This window comes from Triturus cristatus, chromosome 12 (assembly GCF_964204655.1).
Source record: "Triturus cristatus chromosome 12, aTriCri1.1, whole genome shotgun sequence".
NCBI lineage: Eukaryota > Metazoa > Chordata > Amphibia > Caudata > Salamandridae > Triturus > Triturus cristatus.
The window spans coordinates 71,258,009-71,280,093 of NC_140595.1; the positions used below are offsets into that span (position 1 = coordinate 71,258,009).

At 47.5% G+C, this 22,085-nt stretch overlaps 1 protein-coding gene and 1 non-coding gene across 2 annotated transcripts; one reads left to right on the plus strand and one right to left on the minus strand.

Annotated features, from left to right (window-relative positions):
- Positions 1 to 7,250: 7,250 nt before the first annotated feature.
- LOC146772543 (U6atac minor spliceosomal RNA) lies at positions 7,251 to 7,372 on the minus strand. Its single transcript, XR_014974899.1, has one exon. It is a non-coding gene; the product is annotated as a U6atac minor spliceosomal RNA (small nuclear RNA).
- A 918-nt stretch (positions 7,373 to 8,290) lies between these two features.
- LOC146772544 (kelch-like protein 23) lies at positions 8,291 to 19,536 on the plus strand. Its single transcript, XM_085638548.1, has 3 exons — positions 8,291 to 9,222; positions 12,964 to 13,375; positions 16,085 to 19,536. The coding sequence occupies exons 1-3, from the start codon at positions 8,295 to 8,297 to the stop codon at positions 16,398 to 16,400; spliced, it is 1,656 nt and encodes a 551-aa protein (XP_085494674.1). The 5' UTR covers positions 8,291 to 8,294; the 3' UTR covers positions 16,401 to 19,536.
- The last annotated feature ends 2,549 nt before the right edge of the window (positions 19,537 to 22,085 follow it).

The following is a 22,085-nucleotide window of genomic DNA, read 5'->3' on the forward strand; positions in this document are numbered from 1 at the left end:
TCCCCCCTCCCCCAAATTAGGTTACCCAATGAAACACAAGAAACAGTTGTAAGTGGGTAACAAATGCTGCAGGTTTATTACATAATTCCAGTATATGTAATGGGTGGGTTATCTTACGGGCGATCCAAGGGCAGGCGACCATCTACTTCACCTGCCCGCCTGATGAGCCGGGCAGCGCGGGAACGACCCGCAGTGCTGCCCCCCAAGTGATTCTTTCTACGATCACGTGCCGTTGGTAATTCTACTCACGCCCCCCCTCTCAGGGCGGAGCGTCGCATAGCAAGCCCCCGGTTGTTCAGGCCCACAACCGCCCGCAGGATAGCGGGGCGCCGACCGGCTTCCAGGACCTCTCTGGAGGCTCCTCATTTTGGCTCAGGCACCACGTGGTGCCGCGCAGAGGTACTCTTTGTACCGGCCTGCTTCCAGATCGCCCTGTAACTCCGCCACAGCCCTGGAGGCGGCTAACCGTCGCAGCCAGGGCCCCCCACCAACCCGCTATAGTTTTACCTGCACCTCTCCTATCTAGGGCTTCCTGCAACTAGCTGGAAGGGAACCATCCCTGCAGACAGAAGAGTTTGACATTCTGCCACTTCATGACAGTTAGACAGTGCTAGCGGGACTCAAACCCTGTGAGATCCCTTATAACCACAGGCCCAAGGCTTACCAGTGAGCTATTGCTCCTGGAGTTGTAGATGGCCCCATCTATGTCCCCAATCCCTAGACGCTATCCATAATCGGATAGGGTCTGTTGAAATAAAGGGGCCTGTGAAGATGTGCAATAACTATTCGCCCCCCAGCGGGAAGGTTGCACCTATTCACAATCCTGGGCCTGCCCGCTTTGACTATTATGACGAGAGGGTTTTACTTGACATTTGTACAGTCCCCTCAGATAGTTAACCTGGGGCACGGGAGTGCACCTAACTGCCAGCGCGTGGCCATGGGCAAGGGGCGACTCTTGCCCCTGCCCACCATCCCTTATACCTTATAGGATCCCTCAGTGATGATCCCTTAGGCATACCAGCTTCGGGAATCTGTTTGGCTTAAGCATTGCGCGCTGTCATAATGTCCCCTTGTGTTTGCCCCGCTGACACCCCAGTTATTGGGACAGCAGCACCCATAGCGCGGTAAAAGTGTCCGTAAACCAGGATCCCAGTCTCCTGCAGCTGCCGTACGCGACCAGTGATTCCGGTGGGGGGTGCCACCAACCGCAATGGTCCTCCAAGCATTATGGAAAGCCCATTTTTACCTGGGCCTATCTCCAATTGATGGTGATTACACCCAGCTGAAGGCCAGAGGCCCGCCTAAGGAGCCTATTCACTTGTTTTGCTACCCGGCTCCCCTCTGGGAGGGCCTCAGAGTTAGGGCAACGCGTGTGCTCCCAGGGCACGGTGCTGCTGGAAAGCAGATATCTGATACTCACACGCTGGTACCTTATCTGTGGCTAAATGCCCTACTGCAGGAAGTTTCCCAAGAACCGTAGACTTCGCGGTCCCACCTAACTTGATCCCATCACCTGGGGGGAACCCAGTGGTGGCAGGACCTGCATGGTAACTCCACCCCGGCGTAGCTATCGCTTATTTGTGCCGCCGAAGCAGGCAATGCCCCCTTAGTCTCAAGTTCTACCCCTAGAGGATAACCTTGGGGGCAGACAAGTCTGTGGGAACCAACCGGAAACTTTGGTGCAAATATCGGCCCTATTCTGAACGTAGCGAATGCTGCACGGTCAATAATGCCCTGATGCCCTGGGGCTCTACGTGGTCTTTACCAAACTTTGAACGACCGCACACTTGCTATATAACAACCATACCACCCACAAGCCGGGTGGAAGGTCTTAAATCTGTCTTTGGTTGCAGGGGAATACCCCCCAAAGTACATCTGGACCTATTCATATATTGTTCCTTCAGCTACTCCTCCTGCAGGCCTAACTCTTGGTTATGGTGCCCAGCTCAGTGTTCTGCAGGCCAATCGGCTTAACCATGAACTATCGGTCGATTTGGGACAGAGGTAAACCACGGGTTGCAATCGCTCGCGAGCGGCGCACCCGCAACCACTTGGACAATCACGCCGGTAACCTTGTGCCGTGATTTGGCCCTAGTGATGCGCTATGTGGTGACCACTTATTCTTTTGCCGCTATGTCAGTGCGTCCCCGTATTCAATGCGATAGGGGCACTGAGCTGCACCCATATCTAACCCATCTAGTGGCTCAATCCAGACTTCCTTTAGCATTAGATAATAACTACCATTCTATCTCGGTTGCGTTGCCCTGCCCGACTAGGCACCCACCCGGGTGTCTAGGTTACAGTTAGATATGTGTGAGTTCCCCATATCAGTGACCGTTGAAGGCGGCCCACATAAGCATGTTGGCGGGGCCGAGTTGCGGGCTTAAGCATACCTCTTTTAGACTGTCGGCAGCGACCCGTGTTTAACTGTTACTAACATGGCAATGACAGTTCTACGTTAGGACTATCCCCACACTGGTCCGCCCTGCCCAAGGACTGATGCACCTGGGAGGGTGAGGCCGTAAGCAAAAGGTTGGAGACGAGCGACACGTGGTCACGTGTGGTCAGGATCGGACTGCGCGACCCTTGCTGTAATTAGCACCTTTATGACGTGCGAACTCAACCCGAAGGTATGGCAACGCTGTGCATGAGTAACATATTTACACACATATTCGGGCACGGGAGTGAGATCATGAGCCGCCAGGTCCGCGACCCTCGGGAACCCGGGCATACCAGGTCCAGCAGCTCGCATACATATTCGGGAACGGCGATATTCATTGATTTACCCAGCGTCACAAACCCAGCGCGAACTCGATCCGAAGGTATAGGCGCGCAGTTCATGAGCACCGTATTTACATACATAATCGGGCACTGAGAGATTGTCAGGAATCCCCTCCCGCACATGGATTCCCTCCCACGATGCCACTTCCGTGAACCTGGTGCGCTTGGAGGAGAGCGGACTACAACTCCCAGAATGCCCTCCGGCAACAATTGCCTCATGGAACTCAAGAGTTCTGGTTACATAACACCAAGGGTAACGCCTAGTTTTCATGTTATGCAACTCAAGAGTTCTGGTTGCATAACACCAAGGGTAACGCCTAGTTTGCATGTTATGCAACTCAAGAGTTCTGGTTACATAACACCAAGGGTAACGCCTAGTTTTCATGTTATACAACGCCGAGAGTACTACTTAAGGAGAAGATCACTGGGACTCGGCGTCGGATATTCTGATCTTTGCCGGAGTACCTGGTTGAGGTACACGGACCCGTTGGAGAGTGGAGCGGCGGAAGGAACATTCTAAGGAGCGGAGGAGAGGTGCTGGCGTGTGCTTCCTGCCCGTGTCCTGTCCCGTTCTGAGAGCCGTATTCAACGTCATTGGGCACAAGTACCGTTGGTAGAGCCGAAGCTCCCAACGGCCTGACAATTTGGAGAAATCGAGGTTGGTGCGAGCCGAAGCTCCCAACCCTCGTTACTTGGGTGAACACACGCTTAGAGCTAAGACGCTATCCAGGAGGTGTTTCCGCGTCTTAGCCATCGACACTCGTAGGAGAACTGGGATAGGTAGAGCGGCTGCTCCCATCCATTCTCTGCACCACCTTGGGTATCATCACTTAAACCCGGATACAAGAGACGCACACTAGGAGGTGTTCCCAGCGTCTTTGTGTTGTGGCAGTACTCTGGGGGAAACTGGTAGAGCGGCTGTTCCCAGGTGGTAGAGAGCCCGGCCGGGTGACTCCCACGTGCCCCCCGTATATTCCACAACCTTGGAACTACCCTTCACAGCGGTCGAGTGGCATTGTCGGCCACTGCTTAGCACTGTGCCCTCCGTTGGAGCATACCGGGACCGGTGTGCATGCGGAGGACGGTTAGAAGAGCTGTGAATGGGTATCGTACTTTAACTGGTGATTCCAGTACCGGTATTCTTTGTTGTCTGTAGTTGTTTATCTGTTTATTAAATCCTCCTTAACCTCCCTTTCTCTGGTCCGTTGTCTGTTTGTCCCAACCCCGAGAAAGCCAGGACGTTACAGAGATTAAGTGATCTGCCCGCAGTCACAGCGCGACTCGGCCGACGGTATATGGAGCGCAGTCCATGCGCCCCGTATCTACATACATATTCGGGCACGGAAGTGTGATCATGAGTCGCGACCCTCGGGGGGGCCAGGTAGACCAGGCCCGGCAGCACCCGTGCATATTCGCGACCCTCGGGGGTCCAGGTGGACCAGGCCCAGCAGCACGTATGCATATCTGGGCATGGGGTGATCAGTGATTTGCCCGGAGTCACAACCACAGCGCGAACTCGATCCGAAGGTAATGGTGCGCCGTTCATGAGCACCGATATACATACATCATCAGGCACGTGGATAATAATTATCTGTCCAGAGTCACAGCGTGACCCGCCCGAAGGTGTTGGGAGAGCAGTACATGAGCCCCGTATTACATACCTATTAGGGCACGGTCGATTAGTGATTAGCTCAAGCCGTAATGCGCGCAAAATTATTAGAGCGCTGGACACAAGCACCAACCAAATACCATTCATGTGCAGGAGTCGTCGCAATGCCCGGAATCACCTAATGCGCGCGAATGTGGGCACAAGCAAATTCTTGTGAGTAATACATGCACTTGAATCATGTGTCTGCATTATAGGAAGCCCACCACTACCTGTTGAATATTTATCTAGCGTGAACTCGACCGGAAGATATTGGAGCAAAATCTTGTGAACAATGCCTGCACTTGTATCAAGTATCTGCCTTATAGGAAGCCAGCACATACATGTTGCATATTTGTATAGCGCGAACTCGACGCCAAAGGTATTGGAGCGCTTTATATGAGCACCGTATCTACATTACACAAACCGGCACGGGGAGCGTAGGAGATTAGTACCCATAACACGAACCCCGTGGCAGGTCACGCGAGCACCACACCAGATTAACCCTTGAGGTGCGGGGGGGGGATTCGTAATACCCGTAGTCGCGTGATGTGGACAGTGCATGTACTGGTATCATGTATCTGCCTTGTAGGAAGCCTGCAATTACATGATGAATATTTATATAGCGCGAACTCGACCGGAAGGCATTGGAGCACTTTACATGAGCACCGTATTTACTTTACATCTACACGCAGGGGGTGCTTAAGACATTCATACCATATTACCAGCTCCCCGAACCAGATCATGCGAGTACCGCACCAGATTATCCATTGACGTGCGGGGGGTTTATTAATGCCCGTAATCGCGTATGTGAACAATGCATGCACTTGTATCATTTATCTGCCTTATAGGAAGCCAGCAATACATGTTGCATAATTATATGGCGCGAACGCGACCTGAAGGTGTTGGTGGCGCCTTACTTAAGTCTCGCAGTACAATATTAACATGCTTGAATGCCCCAGATCACGTGAGCTCCACACGAACGCATTGAAGCGCTTGCAAGAGCCCAGAATCACGGGATGTTTCGAACCTCGTTTCCTATTACCAATGTCAGCAGCGCCCCATCAGGAGCTCTACCAATCGGGGCTATGTCCCTCGGTACACCGATAAATTCGGCCGGCGGACCGCGTCGCTGCCCTTTAAAGTCGCCACCCACGCCCTAATCTTGCGCCCCCTCCGCCCGTGGCCCACCGCGCCACAGGGCCCTGTCGATCTGGTACTGCCCAGGGCCAGGGCGGAGTGGGTGCAGCAAGACTCACTGCAATCTGGAGACCCGACGACGACCGATCGAAAAGATGTGAGCTGCACCTCTTTGAAAGGTTGTTACGATTGTTGCCTATTTATAGCGCGAACTCGACCCAAATGTATTGGAGCGCTTTACACGAGCACCGTATTTACATTACGCATTCAGGCCTGGGGAACTTAAATGATTTGGCCGGAATCACAGGATGTTGACGCGACCCGAGAATGATTGAAACCTGGTTACCAGCACCAAAATCGGCAGGAAATCAAAATATTCATTCAATGCAGGTTTGTGCCGCGCGACGGAATGACGGCGCTTTAAATGAACACCCGTTACATTCCGGCGCGGGGAGATTAAGTGATTCACCCAGAAGCACAGGATGTGGAGTCGACCACTAGGCTCGAACCTTGGTTTCCTGCCCCAAAGTCGAAAACCAACCGTCAGACCACAATCGCTCTCCTACAAGGCACGATGCGGACGCGGGCCCGAGACTCGAAGACCCCGCCCCCCTGATTGAGGACATGAGCCACGGCCTTTCTAAAGGTTTGCTTTTTAAGCCTTTATTCGTTATCGAGCAGCCGCGCGACCCGAAGACCTTGTAGCACGCAGCACCGTCATTAAATCAATATTAGGCACGGGATTCGCCCCTAATCACAGAATGCGGACGCGGGCCCAGGATTCAAACGCACCAAGCCGATTGAGATCGCGAACCTGGGCATGCCTGTATCCGTTATGCAGCGGGATAAAAGGCCGCAGTTATTGGAGATTGAGGTTAAGGTATTGATGCCCTTCACATGAGTGCCGCATTTTCTCTCCCGTGTAGGCACTGGGCGCTTCGCTCCCAAGGCAATCTTGTGAGCTCGAGTTTCTTGGAGCAACAACCCGCGAGCAATGCCTGCACCGGCATCGTGCCACGCATATATGGGCAGCCACGATTACCTGTTGCCATATGTATGTAGCGCGCCATCGGCCCACAGGTATTGGAGCGCTTTACCTGAGTGCCCTGTTTTCCTACCCCATGCAGGCACTAGGCGCGTCATTCGGAATACAATAGAATGAGAGCACATACATTTTGTTAGGCCCGGGCAAATTAAGTGATTTGCACAGAATCAAAGGCTGTCCCAACGTCGAAACGGGTATAAACCAGCGACCCGGGATAATTTACATATACACGTATTTAAACGAGCGAGCGCGAACTCGCCGCAATGGTGACGCAACCGCCGGGTCAACACCAACAAAGCCCCCCCCCTCCCCCATACTTCGGAGCTCGCGGGGGAGGGGGGTGTTATAAATCGACAGTGAAAAGCTCGTTGCCCCGCCCACCCGAATCAAAAAGAGCTTTGGAAAGCTGTGAGTAGATCCCTAAGTTGAACACATGCCACGGAAACCGTGCGCCTGTTCTAGACCCAGAGAGTTAGCGCAGGACGTTGAATATCTGCCGCAATGGACTGGGTACCCGCATACCGCGGCAAATCCAAACCCTTCCGGAGCCCAGCTCGATACACGGGGCTGCTGGGTGTACTCATTAACCGGGATCGCCAGCGAGAGAAAGATAAGCGCGACCCCCAAAAGCATGGACGCCAAAAGCGGGGGGGAGCGAAGTAAGTGGCAGTGCCTTAACCGTATATGCGTTGTCAAGGCCACTGGGACCTCTTCCATCCTTTTCAAGGGGAGTGCTAACCTCCTCTCCTTTAGTACAACACAATAGTCCCAAGCCTTATCCATAACCACCGTAACGCTCGGCACCAAACGTGCCCTACACGCTGAAACTTCCGACGGCGCACCCGACAATAATGCTCTCACTCCCCCACGGGCGCCCGCAGGCGCTTAAACATACTGCTCATCGCCGCACAAATCCACGCCGCACTACATACAAATTCAGCTCCCGCTTTGATCTTGTGCCCCCTCCGCCCGTGGTCATCCAAGCCACAGGGCCCCGTCGACCTGGTACTGCCCAGGGACGGGGCCGGGGCGGAGCGGAAGCAACAAGACTCACCGGTAAAGGGGGGCAGCGACGATGACCGATGCGGCGTGGAACCCGGGAATCAGCGACGAGCAGCCAGCGACCGTCCAAAAGGCGAGGTGGGCGACAAAAGAGGTCGCCAGTGAGGGTGGGGGAAGGCTAAATAGCCTCCCCCTCACACCTGGGCCCGGAAGTGACGCGCATTGCACGTCACTTCCGGTCCTGACACGGAGGGGGGCACCAGTCTGTGTCCCTGCCCCCCCCCCCCCCAAGGGAGGGAGTGGGGAGGGGTGACCGGGGCCCCGGGGCCACTAAGGCGCCGACCGCCGAGTGGCCCCCTGCGGGGGCCGCGGTCAGCGGCATATATTACAGAGTCTTCCATCACCTCGCGGCACTATAAAACTTCAAAATAAAAAATAAATAAAGCCTGAATTCGGAAATGAGTAAGGGCAATTTTACACTTCGTCATAAATACCTATATATCTCTATCTGGACTGTGATTAGTAGTGTTTCATGAAAATTTGAAGGAGGCGCTGGGCCTGAGTCAGCTGTGTTATTTTTGCACGTAGCAAGACCTATCTCATGTCCGAGAGCTGGGCACGTGGGCAACACACGCCGTGCCAGGGAGAGTTAATTTTAACTCAAAAACAGCAACAGACAAAATGGAGCGTCCTCGGGAGACGAGGGAAGCGCCGGAGGGGGAGGACTCTTCCCCAGACGCCGTGCTTCAGGTGGGCCAGCGGCGCTTCCGCGTGCACCGGAGGGCCCTGGCCTCCCACAGCCGCTACTTCGAGGCGCTGTTCTACGGAGGTGCCAAGGAAAGCTCCCAGAGGCACATCGTGCTGAGCGGGGTCGACGTCGAGGCCTTCAAGCTCCTGCTGGGGTTTGTGCAGACGTCCCGAGTGGCCCTGACCCGAGACAACGTGTCCAGTGTGCTCGAGACCGCCGACTTCCTCCAGTTCCACAGGGTCAAGCGCCTCTGCGTGAAGTTCTTGGAGAAGGAGCTACATGTGTCCAACTGCCTGGACATGATGTCCTACGCCCAGCAGTTCGCCTGCCCGGAGCTCTATGAATCGGCCCTCTACGTGGCCCTGACGCACTTTGCAGACTTGACGTCGCAGGAAGACTGGGGGCTCCTCCGGCACCCCAAGGAAACGCTGACGCAGCTGCTGGCGCGCGACGAGCTCTTCGTGGCGCGCGAGGACGTCGTCTTCGACGCCGTGCTCAAGTGGATCATGGAAGACGCCGAGCGCGAGGAGGACCTCTTCGAGCTGATGGGCCTGGTCAGGATGCCCTTCCTGAGCCTGTCCTTCCTGAACGTGCTCATTAAGCGCAGCCAGCGCGCGCCGCAGCATGATGCTTATGCCCGGCTGGTAAAGAAGCTGGATAGTGGCCCCCCCGAGGGGTCAGGGAGCGAGGACCCCATGCTGCCCTGCACCAGCAGAAGCTACGAAACCCTCTACATCCTGGGAGGGAAACACGACAAGGAGCAGCAAGAGCTCTTCCAGTTCCACCCCAAGATGGACACCTGGCAGCCATGTTCTCCTCTGCAGCGTAAGAATCTGACCCAGTATGCCGTGGCAGCAGTAGGTAACTTCCGTTGCAGTATTGTACTCATGCACGTCACACTCTTTTCCTACTTGGATTGCTAATTCGATTGTCTGTTAAATGTATGCTCTCATTTAGTTGAGGTGCTGAACATCTTTTACTTGAAATGACAAATTCTGCAGTCAAAAGTGCTATATATGAAGTGCCAGTGTCACAAAGTTTTTGGGTAGGCGTGTGTGGCACTGTCTCAGGCCCTCATTTTTTGTCTGCCAAAGTGGTATTCCCTGGGGCGGGATACATCCACAGCCGACTCAACTGGCCTGGTGTCCCCCCACTTTAAACTACAATGTGCGGAAACACCAGGTAAAACTGCCCACCAGTCTGGGGCAGGCCGAGGGTACAGATGCAGGATAGTTGATTTTGTGTTAGCGAAATTGGCATTAACTGGGATGGAGAAGTTATGGCTACAGTTGATTCCAATTGGCCATGAGTTCCTCCACGCTAAATTACCACAAGTGGGACCACTAGTAAAAATACTCGCAGGTCTTTGGTATGTAGAGGGCGTAGATACAGCACAGCTCCCACCTGGCCCACCTCCTAGAACGCCGGTAGGGAATGGATTCAACACTGCCGCCTACACAGCAGGCTCCCCGTCACCTTTGCCTCAAATAAAACATGTGTATTTATTTATGCGTGTTCACCCGAACGGGGTCTCTTGGCGCCGAATAACATGTTTTATTGTTACTCAACTCAATGGTACTCATTGTATCGACCTCAGATGGATGAAAGGCTGAGTGGTCCCGCCTGGATTTGAACCTGTGACCATGAGGTCGAACCCAAGCCCTCTTCAGTGGATGCATTAATCCACTGAGCCACCAGACCCAGCCACCACTACCCACTGGAAACCTCATCTGGCAACCCTCATCTGGCAACCCTCATTATCACCGCACTTTCTCAATTGTTACCTGCTCAGAGCTGGTGGTAAATGGGAGTGAAAAGTTCCCAGAACCAGGAAAAACTATGAGGAGAAGTGTAACGCCCTGAACGTCTCAGGATCGTTTAACAGACACGATAATGAGAACGCAACCACTTGTGAAGGTTTAGTTATTTTAATGAAGGCAAAAATAATACAAGGAATAAACAAAGGTTATAGCCACTGGAATCCTCCAGGCTAAGTACGTTACCAGCCCACAGCACGGATGGTCCTAACCGTCCTCTGCATATACGCCGATCCCGGCGTATGCCAACAGAGGGCAGAAATGAAATGGCCGACAATGCCAATCGGTAGGCTGTGAGGGGCACGAAGAGTGTTGGGGAGAATCGAGGAGTCAGGGAAACACCCAGCCGGGGTCTCTACCTGAAGGGAGCAGCCGCTCAACCTCTTCCTCAGACTGCACCGGGACGCGGAGTCACCTCCTGGTGATGCGTCACCGATACCCCAATCACAAGCAAAGAAGACTGAACCGAGAGCAGCCGCTCGATCGATCCTGTGGACTTCCGAGTCTGTAACGCGGCAAACACCTCCTGGTGTGCGTTACAGCTGGCAGTCCCTGTATCTCTGGTCGGGCTGGGAGTTACGACTCCAACCAGCAAAAGCGCCACTGCGCTTTGACTCAGCCGAGTCAAAAGGCGAAGCTCAATGGTTATCCGGTAGAGCTTCCGGGTCCTTCACAGGTGACGATGGGGCAAGACACGGCCCAGGGAGTAACGACTCGACCTACCTCCGTTCTTGCCTTACTGGAGCACCACTCCGGAACACTGCTCTTCACTAAGCAGGTACGTCGGTGTAGACACAATATCCGACAGCGTTGTACCTCCCGGTTCCTCCCTTTATAGGGCGTGTTTTCTTTGAGTTATGTAACAGCTCTCCTGTTTACATAAGGGCGTGTTTTCCTTGAGTTATGTAACAGCTCTCCTGTTTACATAAGGGCGTGTTTTCCTTGAGTTATGTAACAGCTCTCCTGTTTACATAAGGGTGTGTTTTCCTTGAGTTATGTAACAGCTCTCCTGTTTACATAACCTCTCAACCGCTAAGCATCCTGGGAGATGTAGTCCGTTTTCGCTGGTTACCGTTTTCCTCCCCTCGCATGACAGGAATTCTTGACAAGAAGAACCTTGTAATACTGTTATCACAAAACACTGATGCATTTAACATCTAGGAAATCTGTAATTGCTGTATTTGTGAGTACTTACCTTTTTAGGCATGCGAGTACCACTTCAAAGCTACAACGATCACAGCTTCTCAGGGGTACTCCTGGAATGCTTTTGGAATTCCAATGAAGTGTGACAATTACTTAAATCCCAGGGGTAACCCTACTAGAGTATAGCTTTGGCTTTCTGTGAGAATAGGACTCATTATGGTTAAATATGAGTAAGTAGCAAGGGAACGAGCGGTCCGCGGAGTAGCAGGGAAGAGGGCAGACCTGAAGTAAGAATAGGTCCAATGGAATTATGTAGGAATGAAGCACAATAGTGCACCAGCAAGGGCCAAGGCCAGACTGTTGGTTTTGCCAATGATTGTTTTGGGCTTGAATTTACATTTGCTAGACTTGAGACACATACTATTATCATGAATCTATCATCTTGTGCCTATGGGTTTTTTGATCGTGCCCATCAGTAATTTGCTCGATTCCACTGTGCATCTGGTTTGCATATACAGGCACTGGGCTTCCTTCTTCTGGCTTCATGTCATTGACATGACTCTACGCATCCTCTGATTCATTCTACATGCGTTCGGCTTGTTCCTGCATGCATAAAGCGCAAGTCTTTGGCCCTCACTATGAGCGTCATGGTAGGTGAGATCGAGCCATTAACAGGAGTTACCCTTCATTAGAATTATGAGATCTGCAGTAACGCCCAGGATCAGGGACTTTTCACCTGAGGACGTCGCCAGCAGGGAGCAGACAACATCTTTGGGTGAACCATCAGGTGAAAATGAATGAGGAATATCCTGGAAACACACAACAGTACAATAGACACCCTAAACAATTACTCAGTTTTCCTCAATCCAGAGTGTACCCTCAGGGTACACCCCGTAATCCCCAAAGTATCCCTCCCCCCAAGAAATCAATATATCAATATCCTAGTATTCACATGGCGGGTTATAAGTACTTGGACAAAAAGTGAGTTTGTCTTGATGAGGCCCTCAGTGTTCTTGTATTAAATAACCTATCTTTAGCTCTTGTCTGTGCAAATATATAATTTTGTCTTAACAACAGGTTATGACTGGTATACACAAACCTTTTCCTTGTTTTTTAAGCCTCGAAGTCCTTGATTTTCTTTACCTTTTGTTATCTCTTATGCGCTTTTTCCCTGATTCTATATGCCGTTGGCTTGAGCCTGTATTCCTTTGTCTTGACGATGTATCTCTTCGCATGATCTAGTTTTCTTTAATGTAAGTCTCAGTGACTTTGGCTTGAGTGTGCAGGTCTTTGACTTGAATGACTGTCTGATATATCTTTTTTTGGGGTGGCTCCTAGTGCTCCAGCAAAGTTGCTGTTTTGCTCTTACATGTTTATGGTTTGACTTACGTCTTTGACTGGAGTTGGGTGAAAATGAAATACCCCATGATTTCTGAAGTCATAAAATCATCCACAGAACCCACCAGCGAAATCTCCCACACCACACCATGCCTAGAGCAGAGACAATTCTGCCTTATAAATTTTCATCTGAATTAAACCCTTCCTCCCGAAAGCAGAGGCTCTGTTCCCACCCAGCTCTGAACCAGGCTTTGTAGGTCAAGTTTAAGTAGAAGTCAAGTCTAAGTTCCATTTTCTTTTCTAGGAAACCTGTTGTTTGTGACAGGAGGACATTTCAGAGGTGACTTTGTATGGTACAGTGTGGACTGGGTCCTCATCTACAACTGCTGGGAGAACCACTGGATCGAGGGCCCTCCAATGAAGAAATCTCGGGACTGCCACTGTGCCGTCGGCGTGGGAATTCACCTGTACGTACTGGGTGGCAGCACCGACTCGGGGGTCATCCCTGACGTGGAGCGCCTGGCGCTGACAGACCTGCAGTGGGAAAGCACCAGCCCCATGGTCCGGCCAGTGGAGAGGGCTGCTGCTGTGAGCTTGGGGACCAAACTGTATGTTATCTGCGGTCGAGATGATCACGGGGATGTTTATGGAGGTGTGCAAAGACTGGACATCGAAACTGATGTGTGGGATGTGGTCTCCTTCTCCCCCCTTCCCAGGTAAGTAGTTCCATTTTGAGCATGTGCCAATGAAATTGTGACATCCACCAATACCCATTTTTTGTGAGTTGGGGAAGGAGGGAATTGATTATCTAATCCTGAGGAACAAAAGCAAATTTGGCAGCATGTATAACTAGTGCTTAAATAGCAAACAAAATGAAGATATTGTATATATACCCATGCATAAATGGGTGTGCTGCCTGCTAGGATAGTGTGAAATCTCCTATTAGGTCTGCACTTCTGAAAGCTAGTATGTTTGGAGGAGATTAATTTACAAAGAAGATTGAGTCTGTCTTATTGCTGTTGGCACCAGGCTTGTTGGGAGTCCTCGGTTCTTCTTTTGGCATTTGGACCGGATAGACAGCGGAGGTGCTTGGGCTAAAAGGCATGAAGGGCTATTCATACGCAGTTCAGATTAAATCATCATCTCTGGTATGCTGCAATTTATTATAATTATGCCATCTTAATTGGTAGAAATTCATACATTTAAATTCTGTGTTTGCTAAATTCTGGCATTGTACTGGAAAATGCACCTGAAGTCAATTGGCCTGATGTTTTTCAATGCGAACAAAGTCATTTTACAGGTTCTTATTCTTGCAAAATTTAGCTTTAATTACTTTTTCTCCTACTAATGATTTATAAAAATGTCAGTAAATTTCAGATTAAATTTACTAAGTGTTGCAAGAAGCTAAATTATGCGCACACACTTCCTATCAGCAGATGAATTTATATACACATAAACCTAAAAATCTCTAAAATTCACCTGTTACAGTTAGGTAAACTAAACAAAATTGCACCCCATCACGTACAGGTTAAGAACTTACATATAACTTCACTAATGACAGGGCAAGTGATATCATTGATGGTATCATCGATGACATCACTTATGAAATTAACTATTAGCGCTTGTGACGTTAGACTGTAAACAAAATAAAAAAGAAACAGGGCCTACAGTTGTTTTCAGACAAGGTTATGCCCAACCCTTGCTGAACTTGACTAAAGACTGTGGTGTGCAGTAGGGGGGGAACCTGCAGAAGGTTAGGGTCAGGGAATGGCTTTAGATAAGGCCCTGTAGCCAGCCACTATGCACACAGCTGAAGGCCCTGCTCAGCAGAGATTGGAGACTTCAGGCCAGATTCATCACTTAATCACGCAGCGTATCAGCCGCAAATGCTGCGCTGCGTGAAGAGGAAAGCTCCATATTTACAGAAATATGGCACTCTCCTCCCCTTTCCCTAGCGCAGGCACTGAAATCAGCTGCTGTGAGCCACGAAGACACCTTTGCGCCATAGTGCAAGGGTGTCTCTTTGAGTCTAGCATAGGTTTTGTACTGGAAGGGTACCCTGCTAATAAAAAAACAATCATAGACTGTCTTTAATTCTTTGTATGTGTGTTAAAAAGTACAGCACCCGTACAAAGTCGGAAAAGAAAGGAGAAATGAAAGCATATCTCCTTTGTTGCGCCTACTTCAAAAGCGTGCAGTTTTCTGAAGCTAAACCCGGTCTACTTTATTTAGTAAATAGGTTTTAGCATCAGAAACCATGGGTGGAGCATGGGAACACCCATGCTCCACCCATGGTAAGCCCACTTGGTGCTAAGTAATGCGAAGCAGCGCTATGTTCTGCTTTGCGTTGCTTTCACATAATTTCTAGCAAGGTTAGCAGTGGAAAGTAAAGTGAAAAAAAAGATCTTGCGCCAATTTGTGTCACTTCACTTTTGTGATGCAAACACGGCGTAAAGTCTTAGTAAATTACACCCTTAGAGAGGGTTGCTTAAGCTTCCCAGCAAATATTAGTGAGTGTGAAAAAGAAACGCACACAAAACATTTATGTCCGTTAGTCCACATTTTTCAAAAAACCTTGTAAATCAGGTGCAAAAATACAGTCCAAACCTATCACAAATCTTATTTGCTCTCAGTATTTACTCCATAATGACTGTAATATAAAATAGAACTACAAATTCCAACATAAGTACTGTTTAGAGATTTATATTATTGCATCATATTTTGAAGAAATCTGAATAAAGTGGTCAACACAATACATCATACAGAATCAAATAAAGTCACGGGAAAGTTGAGGTAGTGAACAAAGTAGCCAAAAAAAGACTTGTTTCCATGTTTTGAAAAGATCAAAACATGTTAGACAAGATAGAAGAAAAAAGAACAAACTTGGTGGGAAGAAATTTTGGTCAATGACACTATAGTTTACCACCTTCAGTGTCTAAAGGCTTGTTTTATCAGCTCTTAACATCATCCAAGCAAACCTCTCTCATGGGGGTCGTTGGCTCTGCAGGGCTCAAAACATCAAAGCAAACTCATGTTTTAATATAATATGACTGTGTCTCAACTGTTACTGCTGTAAAGGTTTATTACCTAGAGGGCCACTGGAATTATGAGGCAAAGAGGGACAAAATTGTGCATCATTGTTGACTAAATAAGAGAGTAAAAAAGATAAACTGACATCGTATGTCAAATTCTGTAGCAGTATTACTTCACTATCATGCTTAGTGCTTCCTTTTTGTAGTAACTTTTAACCTGGAAGCAAATGTTATTTTTGGTGAAATCTGCAAATCATGCACAGGTTCTGGATTAAGTAGCAAGCCTGGTACAGCCACAGTTATGTTGACAACACCCCAGCAGCAGAAACAGAATGTCAGTGGCCCTGACTACATACCTCATAATTAAGTTCTAGCCTTCTCTTTTGACCACAGGTATGACCTTTGTGCTACCGTGCTGAACGGGGCTATCTACACCATTGGCGGGCAGACATTTCGCTTCGATGTGGATACAGACGAGTGGAGTCAAGTGGACGAAGAGTGCCTCGACCGGAAGTTCTTCATGGCTTGCAGTAGTGCTAACGGCCGGGTGTATGCTGTGGGACAGAGCAGGGGCAGTGTGGCACAGCCAGTGTCCAGCATGGTCTTGTATGACCCCTACACAGATATCTGTCAGGTCGTGGAGGACAGTGTCCCATGCCCCCTCCCAATCCATGGTTGTGTGACAGTGCGACGTTTCGATATGTGGTGAGAAACCTGCACTAAAGACACTTGTTTTGCGATGATACCCATGACCTTTTTTTGAGGAAGAACTATGTACAATTGGCAATTATGGAATTAATTCAGCATTATATACAATAATAAGTTGCATTTATATAGTACGTACCATGCATGCACCGAATGGCCCGCTGCAACCTAAGAATTTAGTCCTTTGACTCTCCTACTGTCCTTTGAAGGATGAGAGGCTTGTTTGGTTCTGAAGTGATTTTAGCTGGTGGTCAGCAGGTCACAACAGCCTGTGCTCAACACCTAAGCAATCTTAAACACCAGTGTAGCATATCATTTTCAGTACTATATTTACTACATATACAAAGTTATTTGTTGGTATTCTCCATGTTGGTGTTGTTTATGATTTACACTGTTCTCGTGGTTGGTTTAGCAAATGCTTCTTCCCAGGAGTATATGGCTTTGTTCTTACTGCATGTATGGCCTGATGCATGAACGACATTTTCCTAATCTCTGTGTATGGGAAAATGTGTTGGTACATATGGCCGTACTTCACCAAACCGTGTTCACCCTGCTGAATTCCGAGAGTCATTTACGCAGAGTAAAGGAACACAGCAGTATACTACCAACCAAACTTAAGACACTCACCACCGGTATGAATGAAATCAGTTAGCAAACAGACCACACAATCTTGTAGAAACATTAATAAACTTTTACATAAAACCTCCTTGGCACATCAAAAAAAACCTGACAAAACAAATATTAATGTTACAATCTCCATTCAAAACATACACCTAGCTCTTGGTATTGTACATTTTATTTTGCTCCTCTCTTTCAAATTGTTTTCTCTATTTATATTTTTTACCTTGTAATGCTAACTTCTATTGAACTTCTCGATTATTGCTTTTGTCGATGCAAACTTATTCTTGAATGCTTAATTATCACCTTTTGAGAAGGTTTTCACTACCTCCGCTGCCTTTAAAACTAGTCCCATGAGCATCTGGGACTGAGTATAATTATACAATGACTATATAAATCTATATTGTTTTAGATCTCATTGCACAGTACTCGTGCATCCATCTGTTGTGACTTACAGTGACAGCTATATGCCAATGTTGCACTTGTATCTTGGAAGAAGTCTAGTACTGCATAGAGGAGGACTGCTTGTCCCCTCATTACTTGTATTTGCTGCTATAAATGTTGTATACCTTTGCCACAGAAAACCTCTGCCTTGACTGTGCATTGTTCTGAAATTTGCCTAGGGAGGAGCCCAGTCTGTAAAAGACAATTAATAAAAATAAATGAACAGAACAAAGGTTACAGATAGCAATGGGAAGTCCTTATTCAACTCAGTTTTGCAAAATAAAATTACTGTAGCAAACCTTGTTCAGCCCATAGATCTTCAAGACAAGACTGCGGAGACTTTGGTCTTAGGACTGAGAAATCCATCAGGGACAAAGAAGGGTAGATCCAAGCCAAATATTCAAGCTGTCCACCTACGATGAATTTGCTTAAAATGGATCCAAGTGGACCACAATTACAAAGCCAGACGTCAACCTAAAAATCTCTCATGAATCCTGAACTTCTGGACTGTATTGGACTCCCCCGTCTCGGGAATGGATGATGCCACTTCTAGTTCACTTCATATGAGGATTCGAATCACTACTTTACGTGTGGTCAAGTGAGAGATGCTTAGCAATACTACACAATTATTTTATAAACAGTTCTGCTTTACAGCAGAATTCCCAAAATCCAGAAATGTAATAAAAATAAATGATCTGATTTGATCAAAATAACAACATGTAATTGTGTCAACTTTTGATGTTATGCTTCTAAGCATCTATTGATACCTCCATCTTAACAAGAAATCACATTTTCTTTTTGAAAATATGCCCAAACTCAAGAAAGTGTGCTTTGCAATCCATGTATATCTACCTGAACATCCTAATATTGTGGGACTATAGAGCACGTTCTAGGTGGCGGAAGTTTGGGAGGAAAATGATTCCATGTGAAGAATTAAATGTAATACATTTCATCAGTAGGATTTCGATTTTAGAATTGTGTGGAAAAGAAAGGCTTCAATCAAATTCCCTCAATTGTATCATAAAATATAGTAACAGTTATATTAGTGAGGTGAATTTTTTCTCCAAATAAGTTTTCTGTTTTTATCGGGGGAGCTACAGCCGTTATTCTTTCTACTTGTCCATGTATGGAGGAAAACAAATCATGGAAAAACATTCAGGAAATAAGAACAAAGTGAAAATTAAAGGAAACATTTTAAAGGAAAGACAGTTGAAGGAAAAATCCATTACTATTTTAAACTTGGGTGGAGTTCAGAGTTGTGAGGGGTTTTGGGTTCAGGGATGGGTGGAGGTTAGTTCAGGTGAAGATTTTTTAGGGTTCAGGAATGAGTGGAGTTTAGGAGTGGTGAGTAGTTATACAGGTCAGGGATGGGTGGAGTTTATGGTAGAAAGTTTTTTGATAAAGGAATGGGTGGAGTTTAGGGTGGTCGGGGATTTTAAGGGCTCTGGGATGGGTGGAGTTCTGGGGATGGCGACAGGTTTTTAGAGGTCTGGAATGGGTGATGTTGAGAGTTGGTGAGTGTCTTTTTAGGGTTCAGGGATGTGTTGAGTTAAGGTGTGGCGAGGGATTTTAGAGTGCGGCAATGGGTAGATTGTAGGCATATAAGGGGATTTTAGGGTTCAGGAATGGGTGGAGTTTAGGCATAGCAAGAGGGTTTGGGGATGGGTGGATGTAAGGGGTAGAAACGAATTTAGGGTTCAGGATTGAGTTTAGGTGCGATTAGGTATTTAAATGGTTTGGGAAGGGTGGAGTTTAGGGGTCAGGGATTTTTTTTTAGGTGGCAGGGATGGAAGATGTTTAGGGTTGTGAGGGTTCAGCAAATTGAAAGCATTCAAAGTAATTGTTTGACAATCTAAAAGATGTAAAACTGAAATAATGACCCCCTGTTCCAGAGCACTGAAATAAATACCTCAAACAAAAATGTTTCTGAAAGTAAGACTGTAACCATTATATTTACACTTTAAAAAATAAGCATGAAAAAGCCTATTTTGAAAAAAAAAAAAGATATTCTACGTATTGGTTTCTATGAAATGGTAAATGCCATTCATCTTGAAAATTCCCATTAAACAGTTTAGATGAAATGGTTTCTTAGTTATGGTAATCCACGAAATAGTTTTTCTATGAAATCACATACAACCCTTTAGAACATCTTTATCGCTCCTTCTGACGTAAGTTCAATGTGGCAACAGATCTACATTTCGGCCCTCAACTCCTCCTCCACTTTCTGTTTAGCGGGACCTTTGATGGGTTTTTCATACCCTCTTGATGGGTTACAAATTCAAGATAGCACAACCGGCTGCCACCTAGCCTTGGCCTGCTGATCTGCAGCATCCAGGCAGTTTGCAGGAGCCAGTGTACAAGGTAGCAGGTGAGCAGCCTACTGCCCTTTTCCTGACGTTGCCATAGTAGCTTCAGCTCCCTCCCATAAGTGAAGCGCCAGAAGAGAGCCGCACCACAGCACCGATTTACCGCTCCAAAGCAGAAACTAAGGACAGCCATAGAATTCAGTGCCTGAAAGTGGATGTAGCAATGCAGCGGCAAAGGGAACACTTGATATTACTGTTGAACAAATAAATGTGTGCTTTAGAATACATGCTTTCCAAGAAAATATTTTTGATGCATTAAGTGTATGATGAATTCATCAGTTTTTAGATAAGAGGTCAAAATCATCTGATGCTTCAGGTTTTGTAAGTTTCTACCAAAGCCCTGTTAAAGTCCCAGTGATTAGATTGAGAGCACATAGAAGAGTTCTGTTACATTCTCTATGTGGAAGGGGCAGGGGTAACACTTCAGTCTATGATGAGGACACACAGCTGTTTGCCCACCTTTAGGGGCTTCTGCGGTTTAGGAACTGTTGAATGAACACTCAAAGAAAACAAAAAACCTAGGTGGAATAAAAATCAGATTGCATTAAGCAGCATTTAAGATTTAACTCGTGTTGGTTGGCCCTAAACATAACATTGCACTGCAGGGCTTGATTATTTGTCTTATTTATGTGAACAAATAAGTTTGCTGAAAACTCAAATTACAGAACTTGAACAGTAGCCGAGACGCCCTTACAGGCTGAGCTCTTGCCCACACATAGATTACAGTAGGTTTCCATTGTCATTTTCCATCAACAGCCTTCTTAGGTCACCTAGAAAATCATACATTACTATATTTACAATGAGGAATTTAGTGAAGAATTAAATATGACGGAAGAAGTCAAATAATTCCATATATTTGATCCATTCCTGAATGAGGGGAGCATAGGTTCCTCCTCTTGTGACAACATACTCAGAGTTTTTGGGGTTTAATTCCAGGTACACTGAAGACATTCACGTTTGGATGAAGTTCAGATAGGTTCTAAGTTTAAGGGTGTTGTAAACCAACAACACTTTATTAAATAGATAAGAGTTACCTGTGCATTTGCAGATCACCACATCTTATCTGGGTAGTACTCCTGGTGGCTCCATGTACATGTTGGACACCATTGGGTGTGGAGTAGACCCCACCCACACCTGCCATGTAGAGCTCCATCGAAGACAGGAATACCTGGGGTTATTGATGATTCTGTGTGTACACATTGTTTCGCAAACAATGTATGAAGTAAAGTAATTTAAGACATTCATGCCCATGCGTGAATAAAAGAGTCTAAAGTAAGACCTCACATTGGGGGAAATCAATGGATGCTGACAGCTCAAGCACCACCAAGTGACACGGTTCATTCGCCCTTATCCCTGTCCAGTAGAATGTCACCCAGTAACTGCATGGTGGTAGTCTTTTTCCTTCAGAAGGGGTGATCCCTATCTTGGTACAGATGGAAGAGGTGAGTGCAGTGACATCCCAAAGAGCTGCTGAACAGAGTGCAAAACAATGAAAAGCAAAACAGCAACTCTGTGTCAAAGAGGAGCAGATTTGAGCCAATTTCGCCAACTTTAATGAAGCATAACTTGGTGTTGGGTGCAGCCAGAATGAAATTCAAGGAATTTATGATTTTCTCTAAAATCAGATACATCAATACTGGTTTATATAACAACACGGGCATGCATCCAATCAAATTTCCACCAAGGCTCTGAGAACAAAGCTTTAATTTTTTGGTAGTAATTAAATGCAGAAGAATAATGTAAATGACCAGAGCCCTCCATAGCAGGTCGTTGCCCATTAACCAAAAAGAAACCCCCTCCGTTTTATTGACAGTGGACCTCAGGCCTTGCGTCTTTGCTAGTGGACCTGTTTTTAATGGCGAGTTGGATCTTGTCTTCTATTCGTGTCGATGGAATTCCCCCGCACCTTTGTTTTTACTTAAAGCGTGAAACTGACCTATTCCCACTCTCAGCGGCCATCATTACAATAACAGCGGTGTTCTGGTCTGCGGTCTCTTTGAGTACTCCAGGACGCGTCTGCCTAACTGCGACCCCCTTCAGGATGTCCTGTTGTACTAGACTGCAAGGATGCACACCTTATTAGATACACTAATAATACTATTGGAGGCGGCGACGTGCACCGCCTCTACAACTAAGCAGCGATGAGCTGTAGGGACTCCTGCCGGAGCATTATGCGGTTCGTACTCCAACGATATAGCAATAGGTTTCACAATTAAGTGGTATAAAAATGCAAATCAAATAAAATCAAACAAGAAACCATA